Source organism: Mastigoproctus giganteus, chromosome 8 (assembly GCF_048544385.1).
Source record: "Mastigoproctus giganteus isolate SK-2022 chromosome 8, ASM4854438v1, whole genome shotgun sequence".
NCBI classification, from domain to species: Eukaryota; Metazoa; Arthropoda; class Arachnida; order Uropygi; family Thelyphonidae; genus Mastigoproctus; species Mastigoproctus giganteus.
This window is the reverse complement of record NC_143582.1, coordinates 230,246,043-230,270,442: the sequence shown is the minus strand read 5'-3', so window position 1 is coordinate 230,270,442 and position 24,400 is coordinate 230,246,043. Positions and strand designations below refer to the sequence as shown.

Below are 24,400 nucleotides of genomic sequence, written 5' to 3'. Positions count from 1 at the left end.
CGTGCAATTTAAAAATTATAAAATTACAAAAAATAGAGGAGACAGGCATAACATCAGCAAGTTTTACCTCTCGAGCATTGTTGTCAGAGTCGACATCTTCAGCTGATAAGTACGGCACTTCGGAGGATGAGGGCTGTGTAGATTTAGAAGGGGGTGGCTGTTTTCTTTTCATCATAGATTTCTTTGTAGCAAGTAAGTATACCTCACCATTGCCGATGCAATTTCACAAAATGCCATTGACATCTCTGGTGATGAAGCACCTCGGCTCCTCATTTGGTTCATCTTGAGTTTCTTCAGCATTTTCTTTTTTCACTATTGCATCCTGCAAGTCAATAAGTTCTTTGTTAGATAATTCCTTCTCTTCTTTCTCTGTTAACTCCTCCACATCTTTGGCATCAACCTCCAACTGAAGTAGCTCTGCAACCTTTACAATCTTATCTGTAACCTCTTCGTATGATTCATCTTTTTCAAATCCTTCGAAGCCTTTTACGTGCCATGTGCACATTTTCTTCCATGCGCCATTTAAACAACTTTTAGTAATTTCCACCCAGGCCTTATTAATGCTTAAGATGGCATGGTAAATATCATAAGATTTCCAAAAGTCTCTTAACGTAAAATTTTTCTCATCATCTACTGCAGACAATGCCTGAGCAAATGTTGTGCGTAAATCGTATGCTTTTAAATTCTAAATAACACCCTGATCCATAGGTTGGATGAGTGAAGTCATGTTTGGCGGTAGAAATATGATTCTCACATTCTAATTGAAATCATCTAGATGCATAGGATATCCAAGAGAATTATCTAATAGAAGCAAAATCTTGAAAGGAACATCGTTGGCTTTACAATATTTTTCAACCTCGGGAATGAAGCAGCATTTAAACCAATCCTCAAAGAGAGATATTGTTATCCAAGCTCTCTGGTTCAATCGGAAATGCACAGGTAGGGTGACTTTGATGCCCTTAAATGCACGAGGATTTCCAGAATGGTACACAAGCAGTGGTTTTAATCTGTAATCTCCCACTGCATTAACCCCAAGCAAGAGCGTGGCCCTATCTTTTGATGCCTCGAAACCTGGCAATGTATGTTCAATCCGGCATTTTTTTTCCAATACAGAGCAATCTCATCAATGTTAAAAATTTGCTGTGTTGAATAGCCGCCTTCATTAATTTTTTCCAACACATCACAAAATTTCTCTGCAGCTGCAGAATCGGCACTGGCGACCTCATTGCATACTTTAATGTTGTGGACACCAGCACAATACTTGAACCTATTAAACCACCCATTGCTTGCCATGAACTTGGATTGGGGTTCGCCGTACTTATCCTTAATATCTTTATAAATACTTCTTGCTTTTGCTTGAATGGTCATTAGACTTGGGGGCACTCACTTCTGAATCTGATTTTCCATCCGTATCATTAACAGCTGTTCCATCTTCGATATAGCACCTGAACACTGTTTTGTGATCACTGTTGATCTTAAGTGCATTGATCCTTTGACATGTTCTTTTATACGTGCACTGTGTCCTTTAAAATAGTATTCATTGTTGAAGCAGCGAGACTTAATTCCCTTGCAATGGATGACAAACTTTTCCTGCTTCGTACTTCATATTCATCTTCATTTCTAAATCAATTTTGTTTCGTTTCCTAGCACTGCCAGCACTTTGCACTTTCCATTGGTCTGAGACAGCTCTACCCTCAGACATAAGCTTTATAGATACATTGATGACTTGATAATTTTCAACTACCCAACTTTTAAATAGGACTTTGCTGGTTGTTACCCTGCAGAACTGACCCTGGATAAAACAAATAATAATGACCTTTCAGCCAGGCTGCTTTCCTCTACCATCACTTCACAAAATTCCCAGCTGCTTCCTCTACCATCACTTCACAAAAGCATTTAACATTATTAAATTTAAAAATATTACAAACTGTGACCCAGTTCTACTGGCCTGTACATATTGTATAGTTTCATACCCCCTTACTCTGTTGTGTCTCACAGTGTGGAAAGCTCATGCTCACAGATAGTCTATTGATGGGGGTACTATGTTTCTTGTCTTGTCATCGTTTTTCTGTATTATTATTTTTTTTCTCTCATTTTTTATCTTATTTTTATTATTTTGATTTCTTTAACATTGCCACCATTGACTTAAACCCATGAGGCAATTGTCCAATTATCTGTCCAGGGACCATCTGTGGTACCAGCTTGCAACCCCGGACTGCCCGAGCACTACTTTATTCACCTCCATTTCAATTACTTTCTGCTGTTCTTTTTACTACATTTTATTTCTCGTGAGCAATTAGGCTGACCGAAAGCAATATTGAGATGCTACTATCACTACTTGTTTCTTCTATTACAAAGTTTAGTGTCTTTTCCACACTACTTTGTTAGTTTTTGTTTCCCCTTCTACTGGCTTTTTGCCTTATCTGTTTAATAGCTCACTTCTTCGTCACACAGGTACAGTTCCGATTTATGATTTCCACCTCCCCCCCACACGGGGCTACTTCAACTGACACGTATATACACTGCACGTGAACACTCAGCTCTCTCCTTCAATCACCATTTACTTTCAACGTCTTCCGGTCCATACAGACAGTAAGTTTTCTTGTTTTTTCCCCATGTCTTAGATTTTTTGAGTTTACATTTCAATCTTCTCTTTCCACAGGATTTTATTTATCATTATATTTTTATTTTATAGTTTATTTATTCTTCCTTCTGGTCTCAGTTGGGTCAGCTGTGATGTATACGTATACCGTTTACGTGTACATCATAACAGAAACAGAGATCTGGCCTATTGTCTCGTGGCTCCTAAGATATTTTCTGCTGATCCTTTTGAAGAAGTAGTTAAAGTCCTAGGACTCACAGCTTTAGGTTCATACAATAATTATGCCCTTATTAATTGCTTTTTATTTCAGGTAAGTTGATTTTTTACTTACAGGTTCTCCCTATTCTTCCATGGTTATTACACCTGATAGCTCAACTTCCCTACCATATACACAAATATACTGATTTTTACCTTTTTTGTCTATATATATTTTTATATATACAGGGTGTTTCAAAAGTGATGGTCAATAATTTAAAGGTGAACTGTACAGACTACAATATGCAAAAAAAAGGCCTAGTAAACATGGGTCCTTAAGTGAATAATTTTCAAGATTTTGCACATTTCTGTTGGGATCCACCGCTGACTTGTTTGTTTAGGTTAGGTTATGCTCATTCTCTCCCTTTCCCCCTCTTCAATGCTCTGAGACGTAGCAGGCATACTAGTACTTGTCAAAGGATAGTCAACATGGAAAGAGGTTACAGCAACAAAGAGTATAAGAGTATGCAGACATGCACTTCATGTATGGTAAACCAACGGCCAGTGCACTTGAGGCTGCGCATTTGTACCAAAAAGCATTTCCCCGCGGAAGGCAGCTCAACAGGTGCACGTTCATCAGGGTACATCAACACCTTAGATAACATGGGTGCTTCGCACATGGAGTACGAGCAAGTAGGCCCAGAAGCATAACACCTGATGTTGAGGTAAGGATGTTAGAAAGAACATCCTGTAACATCTGTAAAATCCTGTGGTGTTGAAACCAAAAATTAAAAATGTATTATCTTATGTTTAATAAAACCACCCTTAGCAAAGGATTCACAGCTTTTTGCTAAACTAGTGCTCCCATAGTCAGTGGCGGATCTTAACAGAAAATATTCATTATCTCGAAAACGGTTCATTTGTGACCCTAAATTCACTGGGACTTTTTTTGCTTATTTTAGTTTGTACTTTTCAACTTTAACTTATTGACCATCATTTTTGAAACACCCTGTATATATATACAGGGTGATTCACTACCAGTGCGACAAACTTGCAAGAGATGTAGGGGGCACAAAAACGAATCGGAATCACATAGCATTGCAGGGTCTGAAATGCCTTCATCATGCGGTAGAGGACGTTGAACGGGAAGATCGCATGAACAGCAATCCCGCTGGAAGTCAGCATTTGCAAACCGGTTCCCGAGGCAGTAGGGTGGATGAGTATTCAAACGTTGAACTGGCCGACATGCACCTCGTGTATGGAGCTGCGGACTGTAACGGGTGCACCACTCTGCGCTTGTACCAGGAACGTTTCCCGCACAGGCGTGCTCCTCGTCATACAATTTCGCACGTGTGCACAGAAGGTTATGTGAGACTGGTTGTTTCACGAGAGGTACCATGAATCGAGAGCGAACGACAAGGATGCCAGACAATGAGGAGAATGTCCTACGTCTTTGCAGAAGGCAATCCAAGTAAGAGTACTCGAGTGATAGGCCAACAATTGGGTATTTCCCAATCCACTGTATGGAGGATACTGTCAACAAACCAAATGAGTTCATACCATCTTCAACGCGTCTGATCATTGGAGCCTGCGGATTATCCACTCCGGAGGACTTTTGCTACTTGGTTTCTTCAACAGAAACGGTTTGCAAATGCTGACTTCTAGTGGGGTCGCTGTTCAAGCGACTTCCCATTCAACGTCCTCTACCGCATGACAAAGGCATTTCGATCCCTGCAATGGATCGAAATGCTATGTGATTCCAATTCATCTTTGTGCCCCCCCCATACTTCCTGCGAGTTTGTCGCACTGGTAGTGAATCACCCTGTATATAATTAGAAATGCACATTCCTCCACATGATGCGCAATGTATAACAGATATTAAATCAGAACTAATGCCAGTAGCATGGCAAAACTGTTGAGCGAAAATAATAAATTAAACATAACGATTAATAAAGAGGGAGGGAGAAGAATAGGTAAAAAGACTAAAAATTGTAGCAGAAAATAATTTAGAGCCAATTAAATAAGAATTTAACAGCGCCCCCCCCTTTAAGGTGCCAGTTCCAAGTTACGTGAAATATCACAAATAGAGACTAAACTAACTACAATAAAATAAAACCAAAATAATAAAAATAGACTGACCATTATGCTCCATATCAATGGAGGACCACAAGGCCAATAATGGTTGGGGAATCACTGCATTTCAATTGTTAGACAAATCGCCGCAAAGGCAAACTGATCAAAGGATCAGATCCCCCAATCGAACCACCAATGCAGAGAATTTGAATAACGGTGGTCCTTATGCAATGAAAAATAAAAATATAGAACAGGCAGACTAGCACTCCAGAGAAGAGGCACACCACTGACACAATGTAAGCTTTACCAGCTTATATAGACAAATAAATAAAATAATATAGATGGTGGTATGGGTGTAGCATTAGCATATCAAACTCACTACTACCATTTGATGCAGTTTATGTAAATCAATGATTTACATAAATGAAATACAATGGTATGTAAAATTTTATATAATCCCTATTTATGGTTTTGAGGTTTAAGGTACTAAGAACTTGTATCTGACAAGCATTAAGTATGGACTTCACTATATATAAATTATAATAAACAAGCAAACATTTTATTGAGTTAAATTTTTATTCAGGTTTGGATTTCGCACTAATCCTCAATTGTCCATTCGGGCCCGTCCAAAACTGGGTGGCCATACAGTTACTATTGCTCCTGTTATAGAATGGATAGAAAAAAAGTTAGTTCTTGAATTTCAGGTGAGAATAACAGCAAACTCAAATTCATTTTTAAACCAATTTTTACAGTCACCGTTTTCTGTAAATAAGCAAATGTTTTGTATATTAATTCTTTTATTTCAGGAAATATACTGGTATCTACTTTTTTGCTTCTGTTTCACTGCTTGATATATATATATATATATATATATATATATATATATATATATATCAAGTTTTATATACTATATATATATATATATAGTATATAAAACAGGTGAAAAAGGTAAAGAAAGGAGAAGAAAAAGGTAAAGAAAGGAAAAAAAAAAAAAAATAGAAAATAGATGTACCTGGACGCACAAGGCTACAGAACAGGATACAACTATAAAATAAAACATATAAATAAATGATAAAGGACATAGTAAGATGGGAAAGTTATTAACAACAACATGCCATGTCTAAAGGAAGAAGATATGAGAAGAAAAGAATGTTAAGATCCTAATAAATTAAGTGGAAAAAGTGGCTGAATTGATAAGCCAAATCATATTTACAAAAGCTAGAAAAAAGAGGTAATTAATGCATATTAAAAAATAGTAATAAATAAAAATGAAAATAATGAAAATAAATTGGTACATAGATCAGGTATTTCATCAGGGGACTACACCCGATCATGTACCAAAATACTGCGTTTCTATACAAACCCATGCCGATGGAGGTAGCAATAAATTAAAAAAGAATTAAAAAATTAAAAAATGAATTAAAATTTTTTTGAAACCTTCATAGACATGAGTGAGGTAGCCCCAATGCAGTGTGTATATTTTAAGTAAACCGTTAAATTAAAAGGTGTAACAGGCAGCAGCATAGAAAAGGGAAGTAATACAAGATATGGGTGGGAAAAAAATGGTAGTAAAAAAAGGAGGCGAGAATAAGAAAAGAAGGAATGTCCGAATCACCCTCGTATTGCACTAATAGTTCAACGGACGGAAAAAGCAGAATAGAAAGTATAAAGACGTAAAGAGAAGGAAAAGATTTTAAAGATACTAGGCAAGCTGGGTTCGTAAGTACCCAACCTCTTAGAGAGTGCCTTGGCTGTGAAGGTGTTAGTAGAAGAGGAAAATTAATACTGCTAGCCTGTGAAATATTTTTTGTTAATGTCAGATGTAAAAAAATTAGAATAAAATTACATACCTTTAAAATTATGTAGTATCAATTAGTAAAATTATGTAGCATCAATTAGTAAAATTATGTAGCATCAATTAGTAAAATGCATAATAAACATGATTAATAAATAGAATACAAACAAGGAGAGGTTGCTTAGTAGAAAAATAATAATGGACGCCCTCTATAGTTAAAAGTGAGGAAAAGGTCCGAATAATAATTAAAAATAATTAAGCAAAAATAATTAAAATAAAATAATAATGGAAAAAATTAAATAAATAAAACTTAAAGCTAACTTAGAAAGTGAAAAGACATGAGCATCGTTCAGAATAGAAGTCATATGATGCGATCACTTTCAAAGTGGTGGGAATACCACCATTTAAATTTACAACTATACATCTGTACAAATTATCATGTTAACCCTAATCAAAATGAGATATAGTGAAACCGAATTTATGTTTAATGAAGTTAGAAAGATTTTTAATAATACGATTTATAAAATTAATAGGAATATCATTTAAACATAATTTGGTATATAGGCCGTTTAAAGCTTTGATAAAAAGTGTTTGATTGCTGCTAAGATACGCAAGACGTAAAATTTGTGTATGGATGATATTTTTATGAACTGTAATGGAAATATTAGAGTTCCAATTTGTTAAATAAATAATGTTGAAATTAAATTGACTTCTTTTATCAAATAGTTCCAAGGTATTATGAAGAGGTGAATTATTTAAAGTAATGCTTAAATCGAGAAAGTTTGCGTGTTGGTTACCATTATTTTCTTTGTTTAAGGTAAGTTCAGTAGGATATATCAATTTAGCAATATTTTCAAAATGATAATTTAAAATCAAGATATCATCAACATATCTAAATGCGAAGAAATTAAGGTTTGGATTATTATTAGTATAATAATAATATTATTATACTAATATTATATTTAAATGATATTCCTATTAATTTTATAAATCGTATTATTAAAAATCTTTCTAACTTCATTAAACATAAATTCGGTTTCACTATATCTCATTTTGATTAGGGTTAACATGATAATTTGTACAGATGTATAGTTGTAAATTTAAATGGTGGTATTCCCACCACTTTGAAAGTGATCGCATCATATGACTTCTATTCTGAACGATGCTCGTGTCTTTTCACTTTCTAAGTTACCTTTAAGTTTTATTTATTTAATTTTTCCCATTATTATTTTATTTTAATTATTTTTGCTTAATTATTTTTAATTATTATTCGGACCTTTTCCTCACTTTTAACTATAGAGGGCGTCCATTATTATTTTTCTACTAAGCAACCTCTCCTTGTTTGTATTCTATTTATTAATCATGTTTATTATGCATTTTACTAATTGATGCTACATAATTTTACTAATTGATGCTACATAATTTTACTAATTGATACTACATAATTTTAAAGGTATGTAATTTTATACTAATTTTTTTACATCTGACATTAACAAAAAATATTTCACAGGCTAGCAGTATTAATTTTCCTCTTCTACTAACACCTTCACAGCCAAGGCCCTCTCTAAGATGTTGGGTACTTACGAACCCAGCTTGCCTAGTATCTTTAAAATCTTTTCCTTCTCTTTACGTCTTTATACTTTCTATTCTGCTTTTTCCGTCCGTTGAACTATTACTGCAATACAAGGGTGATTCGGACATTCCTTCTTTTCTTATTCTCGCTATTTTCGCCTCCTTTTTTTACTACCGTTTTTTTCCCACCCATACCTTGTATTACTTCCCTTTTCTATGCTGCTGCCTGTTACACCTTTTAATTACACCTTTTAATTTAACGGTTTACTTAAAATATACACACTGCGTTGGGGCTACCTCACTCATGTCTATGAAGGTTTCAAAAAAATTAATTCATTTTTTAATTTTTTAATTCTTTTTTAATTTATTGCTACCTCCATCGGCATGGGTTTGTATAGAAACGCAGTATTTTGGTACATGATCGGGTGTAGTCCCCTGATGAAATACCTGATCTATGTACCAATTTATTTTCATTATTTTCATTTTTATTTATTACTATTTTTTAATATGCATTAATTACCTCTTTTTTCTAGCTTTTGTAAATATGATTTGGCTTATCAATTCAGCCACTTTTTCCACTTAATTTATTAGGATCTTAACATTCTTTTCTTCTCATATCTTCTTCCTTTAGACATGGCACGTTGTTGTTAATAACTTTCCCATCTTACTATGTCCTTTATCATTTATTTCTATGTTTTATATATATATATATATGATAATTAAATATAATCATGTACTGTTTTGGTTAAAGGGCACCTTATTCAGGCTTTGAACTTAGGAAAGATAAATGTAACCATTTCATACCACATTTTGGTATTTGTTTAGTCAATTGCCATACTAAAATATGCATTATAATTGAGTATAACATTACATTGTTACAATATTATACACAATATCATACCTTTTGTGTATGATATTGTAACAATGTGCAATAATCTGAAATGTGCAAGACTGAGTTTTTTGAATGATAATAAATTTGATGTATAAAGAAGGAACCAAGTCCAAATATATTTTGTTCAACAAATAAACATTTTGATGATAATAACACACTGGTGTATTCATTACAGAAAAATAACATATATCATCAGGTGTAGCTTGTGGATCTGGCCTCCCTTTGACCTTTTCAGGGGATTTGATGGGGATGGACAACATTTTGAAGGGCAGTCCCCCAACCTTCAAAGTAGTTTCTTCTGATGATAATTGTCCCAGCGTTACTGCAACTTCTAGTAACACTTCTGTAAATCTTCCTGTGGACCTGTGAGCATTTTTGTTGGATGGTTGGAATTTCATCATATTTTTATCTTTCAACTTTATTTTGAGTTGGGATGTAAGAACAGGTCAATGGGGAGAGTGAGGTATTACAGGAGTAGTTTTTGAGTCAATTTCTTGAATGGAGAGTGCAGCTTGTGCAGGAACACTGTCATAGGAGAGTCCACCATTTTCAAACAGCTGGTGCTCTTTTCTTAACTTTTTCTTTCGGTTGTATTGGAGTCTCTTTATGCATTTACCACCTGTGACCATTCTGAATAAATTAGCATAGATGCTAACTCTCCGGATTTACAACAGAGAATCCCATTTTTTTACTCAATCTGATCCCTTCATCTCATAATATAGCTGATGACAGAGAGTTTCTCTATCTTTTTGCTCAAAACAGTTTTTCTCCTTTTTCTTTTTGTAAAAAAAAAAAAATAGTAAAACTACATTAAAATTGCAATTTTTTAAAAAGATTTTGTGGCATATTTTCTTTAACTAGTTAGCCATTATGTGTTACATTGCAAAATAGAAATGTAATATTCTCTATAATGTGCAATCATTTCACTGTACTTGTGTAGTACAACGCTGGTTGACAATGTCTTTAAGGAAAATAGGAAAGAAATACAAAATAAAACTTCCTAAGACTTATATGTAAGATTTTCCTATATTACAAAATTTGTGTGCTATTTATGCACAAAGCCACCAACAGAATTCTTAAACCACAACAAACACACTGTGCTTTCTCAGCTCTTATAACATCTGCCATTTCTGTTTTTCCTATAGCATTGCCTCTGAGATATGAACACAACTCCAAACTGATGGGAAACAACACTCATTATAAATGTTTGAAATTGTAGTAAGGTTATTATTGTTTAATTGCCTTATATTTTCCTGCATCTGTATTTTATGGAGATGTAGTTCAAATTTATTTAGACATTAGCATTAGCAAGAGCACATGATGCAAGAAAGCAAGCTTATATAGCATCAGCCAAAAAAAAAAAAAAAAACCCATACACACCCTTCTCATTTTACCCATCCACTTGCTCCCAATGTTTCTCTAGTTCTGCCATGAATCTCTTTAAGCTATAAACTTCTACAATAACAGATGGAAGTTTGTTCCAGCAATCAATCACCTGCTGGCTAAAGACAAACTTCCCCACATCTATCCTACAACCGGCTTTCCTCAATTTAAATTTATGCACTCTCAGGCAATTATTCCGAGCAAGAGGAAGAATCCAATCAGCATTCAGCCTGCTGAAACCATTCAAGCAGATCACCTCGCAGGTGCCTGTCTCCTAACATTGCAATTTGTGGAACTTAAGCCTTTCTTCATGAGAGCAACCCTTTGTTCCATTCACTAATCTTGTTGCCCTTCTCTGTACTTGTTCCAACAGCTCTACATCCTTCTTAAAATGAGACCTCCAGACCTGTATACAGTACTCAAGGTGTGGCCTGATCATTGCCTTATACAAGAGGATAATCACCTCCTTATCTCTGCTAGAAAAATTCCTGTATATCATTGACAAGCCACCATGAGCTATTCTTGCAGACTGTCTACATTGCTCAGAAAAATTATATATGACTGCAAGATTACTCCCAGGTCCTTTTCATTCTCTACTACTGTCAGTGTATTACCACACAGTTGATATGTTACTCGGGGGTTACTGCTACCCATATGCAGTACTTAACATTTGTCAATGTTAAACTTCAGTTGCGACTTCTCAGCCCAGCTGCTCTCGTTTCTAGATCTTCTTGCAGTAGCACACTGTCATTAGTGTCATTAACAACCCTGCCAACCTTCATATCATCTGTAAATGTAGACTTTAAGCCTGATATACCTTCATAAATATCATTAATAAATACAGAGAACAACACTGGACCAACACTGAACCCTGGGGGACTCCACTAATAACATTTAGTCCAATAAGAGCAGTGTCCATTGATTACCACTCTCTGCCTTCTCCCACTCAACCATCCCTTTATCTAGGCCACCGTAGCCTAGTGGTCAGGCACGCATGTGCCTAAGTACACGTGCCTTGATTGACCGGGGTTCAAGCCCGTGACTACTGAATACAGTGCTGTTTTTTGTATTCAATCTATCATGCGAACTCCTCTGACCGTTTGATCGTCCTGGAGTATAAACAGAAAATTTATTTAGTGACAAATGGGCCTGGAGTACTGGGGTCCATAGTTTAATAATTCAAATAGATATTTACAGTATACCCAGTTATAAAATATAAGTACAAATTCAGTTAGCTTTCGGAACACGTGTCCCTTTATCAACTTAGTTGATAAAGGGACACGTGTTCCGAAAGCTAACTGAATTTGGACTTATATTTTATAACTGGGTATACTGTAAATATCTATTTGAATTAGAAAATTTATTTATTTATTATAGCAGCAATTTGCCTCCAATGCCAGACTGCTCCAATTTGTCAGCAGTCTTCTATGTGCAACAGTATCAAAAGCCTTCTAAGATTCAAATATGATATCAAAATTATTCTTTGCATCCAGTTCCTTTGTGACTACATCATAGTGTCCAATCAAATTGGTCAGACAAGACTTCCCCTTAACAAACACATGCTGTGTCCGAGCTATAAATGATGTCTTGTCTAGATGATCCTGCAATACTTCTTTAACCAGGGGCTCCATTAATTTCCCTGGAACAGAAGTTAAACTGGTCTGTAATTGCCTGTGCCTCCCTTTGATCCTCCTTTGTGGATTGGGGTTACATTTGGACATCTGCAGTCCATGGGTACCTCCCCGGAGTCCAAGGAAACTCTCGTGGCTAAGAGTTTGCTTACTTCCTTTGCTGCCTCCTTTTAATATACCTGGATAGATTCCATCCACCTCAGGTGTCTTTCTTACGTTTATCTTCAATAATTTCTCCTCCACTTTACTCTCAGTTATTACAAGATTATCTAGCACACTGTCAGAGTTTAATAAACCTCTGGCATTCCCCTTCCTGAATAACTCCTCATATGTGAAATGCAGATGCAAAATATTCATTTAGTTTGTTAGCTACCTGAGCAAGATCATCAACAGTTGAACCATCGATATCAAGTGGACCAATCTGATTCATCCCCTTCCTTCTAGAGTTTACATAAGTAAAGAACTCTTTGCATCCTTTGCCAAAGATTTCTCATAATCTGCCTTTGCTGCCTAACCTCCTTTGTGACTTGGTTACAGACCAGCTTATCTCTGGCACCATCCGTAGCCAGATGGGCAGGAGCAGCAGTGCGTAGCACGCGCTTCTTGATTAAACCGGGTTCAAGCCCGTGACCATCAAATACGGAAGGTTCGGAAAGGTCAGGAAATGACCACCGCATACCCCTGAGCAATGTGGCCTTAGTTGCTAATGCTCCTAAAAACCAAATAACAACAACAGCTTATATCTATCATGGGCTTTTGTGTCACCTGTTAATTTATGGATCCCATGCATTTTTCTTTTCTGCCACATGTCTAATTAGTTCATCTGACATTCATTTAGGCCTAAATCTTGAACAATATTTCTTAGTTGGTATCAAAAGCCTAGTAGTATCCAAGATTAATTCTTTGAATGCTTCCCATTTTGATTTTCTGTTGATAACATCATCAGTTAGTACCACTGTATAGAATTTAAATACTGTCTCAGACCACTGTAGTCACCTTTACGAAAGCAAAAACCCTACCCTTTACCTCTTTCAGTAAATCCCACTTCAGACACTGTGATCACTGCCACCTAGTGGTTCCTTTATCTGCAGATTCTTAATGCATGAAGAAACGCAATTGATAATCAGATCAAGAGTATTACTCCCTCTAGTTGACGCCCGAACATGCTGCTGTAGAAAACAATCATGCAATAAATCCACAAAAACCTTGCTAGTGTCTGGGTGACCAACCCAAAAATTCCAGTCAATCTCTGGGAAATTATAATCCACCATTATAAGACACTCTGATTTACTGGCCCACTATTTCTTTGCACAATTGCTCATTATACTGATCAGATTCATTGGGCCTGTAACACACCTACTCTCGTTTTTCCTTTCCCAGTGCTTCTGTCACACCAAGCAGACTCAACATTGCATTGTCCTCCAACGTCAACTGGATGCACTTCCTTAGATTTTGTGTTTCTTAACTAACATTGTACTCTCCAAATTCTAATTCTGCTCTGCTTATGTCTGTGTGACACCATGTCTCTGATATCCCAAGAGTATCTGCACGTGATGTCTTCACCAGCACTTCAAGCTCATCAAATTTATTAACTACACTCCTAGCATTGGTGTACATGCAAGTATACATGCACCTGTTTCTACTCTTCGTTACCCTAACACAGCCCATGTATTTACTTTTTCCACTATGACTCCCAGCAGTCCTGGAAATCTCCATTGTGTTGCTTTCCATGCTGCTGTTCAATTGCATTTCAATAGAAGTTGTGCAAGAATCACTTTCAGCTCTGCCAGCAGCTACTGTTAATCTATTAGTCCATGTATCCCTCTCATGCTAGCAGTTTTCTGACTCACCTAACTCTGATAGCATCAGCAAATATCCTTGCACCCTTTCTATTTAAGTGTATCCCATCCCTGTAGAAGCAGTCTCTCCTGTTAACAAGCACAGATCAGGCTGTGAAAAATTCTACCCCTTGAGCCTTGCACAATCTCTCCAGGGCCAAATTGATCAACAAGGCTCTCATCATATGCTCCCTTCTATCGTATCTGGTCAATAATTGCAGACACTTTCAATTTCAACCCTAACTCACGGGTTGCTTTCAACATTGACCTGTACTTGTTAAGTAATTCCACCGGTCTCCTACTCTTAATATCATTAGTGCCAATGTGTACAACAATATCACTCTTTGTGCTCTTGAAAGATGATGTCTACAACGTCATCAACCTTTGCCCCTGGCAGACATACACTGGTCCTGTTCCGCCTATCCTTTTTGCACAATATGTTCCCCGTTTCCCTGACAAAAGAGTCACCGACAACAACTAGTCCCTTTGGGACCGGCGCATTCTGCCTTGGGGGTTATCGCTGTGTTGCTTGATGTTCAAGTGCAAGCTCTGGCATTGATATTGACAACTTGATAGGCCCTCAATTTAAATCCTATGAGGACATCCACCTTGTCCTTCAAGCTCTCATATAGGCCCATAGCAACGCCGAGTTGGTGTCTGATTTCCTCACACCCCTTGGCAATATCATGTCTCTTTCCTGATTGCTCCACAAACATCAAACAAGCAGTGCATTTCAAAAGGCTGTGATTCAGAGGACAACCGTAGTCCCCCCCCCTCAGTTCTCCCCTGAGCCACAGCACTCCCATTAGTTTGAGCATTTTGCTTTGCTGCTCTGGGCTGGGTCATGATTTCTGTTCAGTTTCAAATAAAATTCCAGTAGAAAATATAACCCTAAACTTATATTCCAACGCAGTTATAAACTATATATATATGTATTTCAGAATCGAATATTATCTCCGAGTTACGTTATGACTTTCTTTTTTCCTGTCGAAGTTATGTGTTTTAATTTATAGTGTTACTTTTGTAAAAACTAGGTCGTTATATGTATTTAGTTAAAAAAAAAAAAAAAAAGTACAATTTAATTGACAGTGAAATTTAATAAGATTAGTAAATTTTACTGATTAATTGATACTACTATACTCGCTATCTAGTTTTCCGTTAAAACTCACGCTATCTAGTTCGAGGTATACATTGTATCATATAACAATGGCAGCAATTGCTGGCTTTAGCAAACATTTCTAATTTTGAAAGATAAAGCATCTGATTCTCTCTCTCTCTCTCTCTCTCTCTCTCTCTCTCTCTCTCTCTCTCTCTCTCTCACACACACACACATTGTCTTTTCAGTCATTACATTAAAATAATAGTGTGCAGTTAGAAAACCATCTTCAGAACTACCTTTGACTTCATTTTGGCTCATATTTAAATAGAATCTCCATGGGATGATTCAAATTCTTAACAATTCTTATTTGATCCTTGACACTTCTGTTTTTTCCTCGTAGAATAGAGGTGACAGTGTTCAAATATTGCCTGTGATAGGAGGAACTCTTTCGGAATTTTTCAACTAGTATTGTAAGTCACATTTTGGACTTTGTAGGGTTCCCTGCTGACAAAAAAAGTTTTAACCCCCACACAAAACATATCTTTAAAACATGTAGAATTTACATAAAATACAGACAAAGCATGATCTAGGTTGCCATTTCATATATTATTTTCTAAATCATCCAACTCAGTTTTAACTTGTGAAATAAGTTTTTATATTCAAATTTTTTTGTTATTTTTTTCATTTAGATGTTAAAATGGTATGTTTATAATTGTATGTCAGTATCAATTAACTATAAATTATCTGGTTTTTTTTTTTTTTTTGGTTTTTTTTGCTCACTTAGAAATATTTAATATTTCCACCATAATATTAAGATATGGTTTCATTCTTTATTCTTGCAGAAAATCTTTGTCATGCCAAATATGGATAATATTGTCATTCCCTTCATGCATTCTGGCTTATCATCAGATTATTCATGACATTTGGCTAATGGCTTGCTGCTTACCTTTTGTCTTTCATATGGCCAAGATTGGAAAAATAGAATTTTTCTATGTTAAGTCTGTTGTATATTGTGATCAATAAACTTGACGATTTAAAGTGTATATAATGCTCTGCCATGATTGTTAGGCATTTCCTAGATATTCCATTTATTTCTGCAATGCAGAAAAGTGTCAAGATGCTACAATGAACCAAAATGCCAAACATTGCAAAGGTAAACCAAAAAAATGTATGTTCAAACATATTTCATATTTGTTCAGAAGTGAACTATTTATTATTATTGACCTTTTGTATGCATGCATGAAATTTTTCTTTTAATATCAGTAAATTGCCATTTAGTGCAATGAACTTTTAGTAAATAAAAAAAAATAAATTGCCACATCATACACCAGAAGTCTTAACTGTTGCTCAGATTACGTTGTTAAATGAAAAGGTGGCAATATCTTTGGTTGTGTTTTCCTTTATAAAAGAATTCTTAAATGAGTAGTATAGTATTTTAATACAAGCAGCTACCAAGATTTGCTATAGAAGCATATCATATATGATATCTATGCAGAAAATTGCATTATTATTATCCCTATTGCAAACTAGTTGAATATATTTAATTTTCCTTGTTCACCATTATACATAATGTTGTGTGTATTCAACAAAAGTAAGAATGATTTTTTTGATAAAATTATTTGTGTTATAGTTTATTTTGATAATTGTTTATTGTAACTGTAATCATTTTTTTTATTATTTTCATTTATCTGATATTTACTTTAATATTTAACTAATTAAAAACATAAAAGCACAGAATATTTAAAGAAATCTAATTCCTAATTTCATCGCCTTCAATCTTGTTTTCTTGCCACTTATGTTCTTTAAATTCATTTCATAACAAAAACAGAGTATTTACATGTTAGAAATTTTATCAACAGACTTCCACCTTTACCTTCATCTGTACAGTGAAATAATCTGTGTACATATTGTAGTTAAATTATTTTAAAGAATATTGCTTGAACTCGCATCTTTTTTTAATGATAACTTTACATTGCTCTTCAAAGGATTGTATTTTCTCAGCCATTTATAATAGTTTGTAATTTTAAACAAATTAATAGTTAATATTGATAAAATCTTCAGCTTGTTAAAGTAAATAAATTTTGATCCAACTAGTCTATAACTAGTCATTATATGATAAGCACATTGTCAATATAATTTAGAAATCTGCATTTTTATGTTATATTGATTTCAGTTACATCTGTAATAATATTTATTTGAAGTAAAGATCTTAAGCAGCAATTAATTTGTAAATTTCTACTATAAATTGATAGGTTAAATTGTAATAGCGAAACCTAGGGAAATGATTTCATTTACTACTTTGTGTGTGTGTGTGTGTGTGTGTGTGTGTGTGTGTGTGTGTGTGTGTGTGTGTGTGTGTGTGTGTGTGTGTGTGTGTGTGTGTGTGTGTGTGTGTGTGTGTCAGTTTAGTTAAAACTTAAATTGTCCTATTAGGATTATTAGCAATGTAATTCTTTCCTGTAAACAATAAGAGAAACACTGTTACTTTTGGTGAATTTAGTTAATATTAAAATATACATTGCAACATTTTTTTTGTCTTGAAATGCTGCTATTTTTCTTCTTTTTTTACGATTATAATTTTTCTGACTTGAATCTGAAAACAGTACATTCTACAGTGCTTCTTTATTTGTAGACGTTAGTTTGAAGAATTTAAACTAACATCTTCAAAATGTTAATTTAAAATGTTTTAAAAGTTTAACATCTTCAAGATGTTTAAGAAGAATTCAGTTCTTTAGGAATCAAAATTTAATAAATCCATTTGAAATAATATGTTAATCATAAATTTTCGTAATAAAGAAAGAAGAATATGGCCAAAGAATGTTAAAATCCATCATACAGTGATTTGATAGAGAAGGACCACTACATTACTAGTAAAATCATTTTATGTGTCATCTCTGTTTCTGCAATTTTTTTTTACAAACTGTATATTCTAAATCAGTTTTACAGTATCCACCAGTCTGGATTATGCTGTACTTCACAGTAGTGTTCCTTACTTAGGTAGTCCTATTGCATCTTTTTGTTAAAAGTTTATGATAGGTATGCATTCTTCCCAGCAGAAATCTTTAGATTTCCTATTTAAATGTCATAAAGAATTTGTAAAATCTAACTATGCTCATCCTTATTCTCTCATTTTGCTAGTGAAAAATAAAAATGTTATCAGGAGTCTGATGTTGAGATTCATGATAACATTGATTTTAATTCTAATAATCTTAATTTAAGTACCACATTTTGTGTTTCCATGCAGGAGTAGTAATTTAATATTAGAAATGTTGACTAATTAAATGTTGTCTTCCCCTCCCACCTTCATGTGCTAAATCGTCACTAAAATCTTTGAAAAAATACAAACTGGGCAAGGACCAGAGTTATGTGGTAACTTATGTAATTTGTATTTGGCTGGTTTCCAGTATCATAGAGTAATATGCAGCAAATCCTCCTTTCAGTAAAATAACTATTTCATTCATCATGGAATTCCACAAAGATTTTAAAGGATAGTTGCAGTTTTGTAAATTTGTTTCTATCAGCAAAGTGTCAATTAGCACTCACATCTTAGTCACTAGGAAGCTTGTTGTTCTTGACTGAAAATTAATGAATAGTTTTGGATTCTAAAACTCCACATATCCAGTTGGTGGCAGACCCTCTGGAAATGATTTTTTTTTTTTTTTTTTTAATTCTATATTGACTTGATTGGTATATCTGTAATCTACTTTTATTAACAACTCTATTTGGCAAAGGTTGCAGTTTTTGCCAAATCTAGATAGTAAATTTTTAAAATATATTATAAATTTTATATATATATATATATATATATAACATGAAATTCGTAATCAGCAACTTTACCTATACTTCAAAAATAAACTGGGCAGAATTATGAATATTGTTGTAGAAAAATATTTATAGTTTATTCTCATGGTCAATTTTTTCACTCATTGAAAGTGAACTGAATCCTAGTCAGTTCAAGAGTTGAATCCTAATATTGACCTGTGACAAAAGAATATAAATTATAAATAAATGAAAACATTTAAAATTATATTGGTAGAAATAAATTGTTTCTTATAAGAATAAGAGGTTCAGATATTTAATTTGTGAATTAAGGTTTGCATATAATTCCTACCTTTAGTTTTAGAGTAGATTTGTTAAAACAGATTTCATTGAACAAAAGATTTTGGTGTTGGTTGGAATAAATCACCTTATTCCTTCAGACCTATTTGTCTCATTTCCAGGAAATTGTTTTCTTTCTATGTATTGCCAAAATGTAATGAAATGCTTAGGCTTCAAGAGATCTATCCCATGTTACAAGCCTTTCCTCTCCTTACCTCCAAAAAAAAAAATCATAAATTTCACAATTGGAAACTTTTTTTTTTTAAGCTTTTATGTGCATTGGCAAGCACTTTTCTGTGTTTTTTTCACATACCAATATCTCCTATTCCTGGAATATTTCTATAAATGGAGTATTGGAAGTGTCAATGGTGATAGAGAGATTCAGTCTGTGAGGAAAACAGAAGTTGTAAATAATTTTATGAAATTAAATTAATGCAAATCTAAAATGAACAGCTTTGAATTAAATGCCAACTAATTGCATGGAAACAAATCTCATTGGCATTCATTCATGTTACAATGAAAATGTAAATAAATAAATTGTTACGGATGGAAATTTTATATAATAATTTATATCAGCTTTGTGTTAAAAACTTGAATTCATTATTCAGAAATTAAAAATAGTTAACTTTTCACTTCACTTTCTGTGCTTATATGTTTATCGTGTTCTGATAAATATTTGTTATTAAACGTTAAGTTTTCATCTTTAAAATTCTAACTAAAAGTTTTTAGGGAACCACCAGTAATGTTACAAAGTAATATTAAAGAGCATCATAAAATAACAATTAATAACATAAAATAATAGAATAACATTATCATGTATATGCATTATGAACTGTATACACATAGTAGCAATAGTATGAAAGTAATGGGAAAACATTATTTCATTGGAGTAACCTGAATTCTTTGTTTTGGTTGTGATGTGTTATGTTTTTGCACCTACACCTTGTTATTATACTATGAACAATTATCTGTTTTGTTATGTGTAGCTTCAATTTCTACATCTGAATCTTTTTTATTATTATTTTCAGTTTATTTTATTTATTTATTTTATTATTTTTTTTTTTTTTTCTGTGTGTGTCATCTGTCTCACTTTAAAAGGGCAAACAGTTAACATTAGGAGATCCAGATGAGAGAGAGCTTGTGGAAATTTTCTCTCTTGACTTTTTTTTATGATATATGATAACTAATATTAGTTAAATGAACTGTTTTTGTTGGAAAATGATCCATTAAACAGAAAATTCACAGAAAGCAAATAGCATGAATGCTGACTGTATGTGTTCTTGTAAATGTTGGTATTTGACTCTCACCTCCCACCTCTTATTATATCATTTTATTTTGATGGTTTCCAAATCAGTGTGAAGTAATTACATAACACATCAGTAGGCTGTAATGAAACTCACTTTCATTCAGAATTATTTTTATAATTCTGAATGAAGATGATGTAATGAAACGAAAAGCCTAACTTGCAGCCATGTTAGCAGACTATGGGCAGTGCAGTGCAGTCCAAATTGTCAATTCATTGCAGTCATTGTCATCTTTGTCACACTGCCATATAGCTACATTCATACATAGCTATATTTTTACACAGTGAGGTGTCTTTTGAAAAAGGAAATTTCTTCACCTGAATAATATATTGTTGCTGCCATAAAGGAATTTTCCATGCATTATCTATTTCTATGCCACTATCATTTGTTCACGTATTTCGTTACCTTATTCACATATTTCATGATGTGCATTACGATGAATTTGCTCACACATCCATTATTTTATTGGCGTCCAGTTTATTGATTGTTGTAGTAGTGCACCAGGATTGCCATTTGCTAATTATGAGATATGTTGTAATAATATTAGGACTGTTTAAATATGAAAGAAAAATTGTATATGTATCATTTTCAGTTGTCTGTGATATATGCATAAGAATAGAATATTTCCCATTACTTTCATCACTCACTTTATAATAAAATAATCATAAATAATATTGAATTAACCACCATAGTAATATCTTAATTTACTTAGTGCTGTCGATCGTTAGAATAAGATGTCTTTAACAGACTCTCTACGGCAACTCTCAAGTTGACATAGAGAGTTGGAGAGTCTGCTAAAGTTCAAGGCAGAATTGGGTAGTTACTTTTTGATGATGAGTAAATTGAGATCGATTGGGGTTTTTTTTTTTTTTTTGCCAATTTTGGCCTTGAATTGTTTTCTCTGATTAATACTAAAGTGGTGAGCGAATTGGAAATCCAAATTGAGTTAGTTGGTACAGTATTTCTTATAATGTATTTGTAACATTGCAAATAAAACTTCATATATGTTGGTTGTTTTAATGGATTTAAAATTTTAAATTAATGTTTGTCTTTAAAGTGAGTGGTTACTGATTTGTATCTATACTAGATTCCACATTAACACTAGATATAAATTGTTAGTTATAATGCTTCTTCACAAAGTGAAATTCAACTCATGCTGTCAGCATATAGATCAGAATACACCCTGCCAAATTCATTTCATAGTTTTCATTAGTGTTGTTTATAAAAGAAGTTATTATGAGAATAAAATATTTATAAAAACAGATCTTGATTATAGATGTTAAAATAAACAAAGAAAGAAAGATACCTTTTTCATAAATTAATAGCAAAATTGAGACAAAATTGTCATAATCACACTCGGGCTCCAGACATAGATCAGAAACAACCAAAGTAAGCACAGTTGTTAAAAATTGCTAATAATAGTTTGACTAGATGAAAGATTGAATTCATTATTTCCAAACTATAAAGGCAAACAAAAGTTCCTGTGCTAGCAACTTTCTTATACTACTCAGTTATATATTTTCATGCTTCCTTGGTCTAACCCCACGAAGCATATGCTTTTTTTCCTTTTTTGTAAAAGGCACCATGCGTGTATTCAATTAGCATTTGCAGTGATCAGTGAAACCATCCAAAGGATGGCGAATTATTTTTTAATGAAGTAAAGAAACTTCTCCCTGGAAGTGAGTATTTGGTCTTCATAACACAATACCAAGGCTACTTGGAAATAACACATCCTTAAATATGAGAAAGTCAGCTAAGGACTGGAGCATTTGTTTCACTGAATGCCAAGTTTGATATGTATGTATGTGTCATGCTAATGTTTTTACTCAATGAAACTTTAACATATATATTCAGAATATTAATAACCTGTGTTTTTCTGAGTTCGAAAAAGTCTTCATTTGTGATTTTACTAAAAGATTAAACATTTGATTTCTTCTTAAATATTCTGTTTAAAATATGTGCTTTAAATTTCTTGTATAAAACCTGTATTGTATTCAGTAGTAGGGGTGTTTAGTTCTCCCAAACAAGATGCTGTTATTTTTTTAAATAAATTAATAAACTACTAAAAAAACTTAAGTAATAAAGTATTGCTGATATTTTCAGTGGTTTTGTAAGTTTTTTTTTTTTTTTAACATAAAGTTGGCTGAAAATGGCTTTATATCCCCATTCCAAATCCTGGTTATGTTGCATAGTAAAATATATTAATTTTCTAAGCAGTGCTGTTTAATGATATGTAGCATCTCTATTTAAATTTATTTATCCATTCCATATATTAATTCACATACATACTTCCCTCATTCTACTTTTTAAATAGAGCAGCATTGTTATGGAATATATGTGCTTGGAATTTCACAATTGTGCAATACAAATGTAGAAAGATCATTAAGATATCAAATTCACTTTATGTTCACAAAGCAAGCAATCAGTTCTGTTTGATGAGTGAAATACTTTTTGGTAGTTATTGCAAATAAATTGAATAAAATTTTGAAAGATTGTATTAATCATCTTCTATCTGAGAAAGATAGATGTATGTTGTAATGTACAAATTATAAGTTTAAAAATTGTACATTGTATATATTGATACTTTGTTCTATATTGTTCATGTTAACATTAGTATTTGAAGTAAATATGTAAATGTGCACATTTACTTTCTGAGATAAAAGGTAAACACCATCATTTGCTTAACTTTAGACAATAACATTAACCTTCTTTTTCTTGTGGGTCACCAGTTATTATACTAATGAACATAAACCAATGGCTTCTTATACTGCTGCCTTCTTTGCATGTTTGCACTTTGTAAACATAAAGGCGTGAAATTACCGAGTTGCACCTTATGGCTTAGATTGCATGTTATTGACAACCACAATAAGAAAACCAAAACAGCAATAAAAAAGGGGAAAAAATTCCTATTCAATTGGCATTTGCAAATTTTTTGTATTGGTGGGGACCAGAAACTGGGAATTATAATACCCTTCCCAATTTTTCAAATACCTATCACACCCTACCACTGATTTGTGTTTGAGAAATGTTTTTTGTCTTTGAATAGAGTTTAATATTGAAATCAATGTTTATATGCTGCATAACGGTTTCCTATGTTATTGTTAAATCTATGTTAGGCTATCATTAAAGGACGATATCACTAATATAAAAAATTGTCCCAATTTTTATGATGGAAATCAGTAGGTTGCAGTCCGTGTTATACAGATACCTCTGAGTTGCATTATTAAGTATACATTATATTTTATTTTATTTAATATACGTTATATTAAATTTTCACCAGGAATTTATACTTCATTTGATTATTATTCTTAACTTTGAGACACTAATTCTAATCAGTGTCAGTTGTTAACTTGTAGATACTTGCTTTTAAATCCATGGACATATAAGAAGTTTATTAATTATATAAACTTCTTATATTTTCAGTATGCACATATCTTATGTGTATATTATTCTCAAATTGAAAATGTGGACCACCTCTTGATTATCCCAGGGTTAAATTACATTTCATAAAATATAATTTAATTATCAAATATATTATTGTATCAAGTTTTGAACAAGACTGGGATAAAGGCTTTTATATATATATATATATATATATAATCAGGCATTCTTAAAACAATTTGGTTACATAAAATAGTAATGAAGTTCTGAGCACTATATATAGCCATGAATGACTCTTTATGTTTTAAATTTAGTTGTGCCGAAGTTAAAAAGTGATATAATGTAATAGTACATTAGTATTAATTTCTAATTAATGATGTTCTTTTAACAAAAAAAATTACAATTTAGACCCAAGTTACATATAGTGATCCTCTTGCACTTTAAAGTATTTCACAAATAGTAGCAGTAGCTTAAATTTGAACGTTATATAAATTATACATCAGAATTCCTCATTAAAAGATTCTGGAAATTTCCAAG

The 24,400-nt window shown here is 33.2% G+C and overlaps 1 protein-coding gene across 1 annotated transcript in view; it reads left to right on the top strand.

Moving 5' to 3' along the window:
* LOC150082408 (testis-expressed protein 2) overlaps positions 1 to 16,000 on the top strand; it is a 187,251-nt gene extending 171,251 nt beyond the window's left edge. Inside the window, exons 8-9 of the mRNA XM_090380511.1 lie at positions 5,454 to 5,574; positions 15,923 to 16,000. Of these exons, the coding sequence (XP_090236637.1) occupies positions 5,454 to 5,574; positions 15,923 to 16,000 (199 nt within the window). The remainder of the gene's footprint in view (positions 1 to 5,453; positions 5,575 to 15,922) is intronic.
* Positions 16,001 to 24,400: the final 8,400 nt, after the last annotated feature.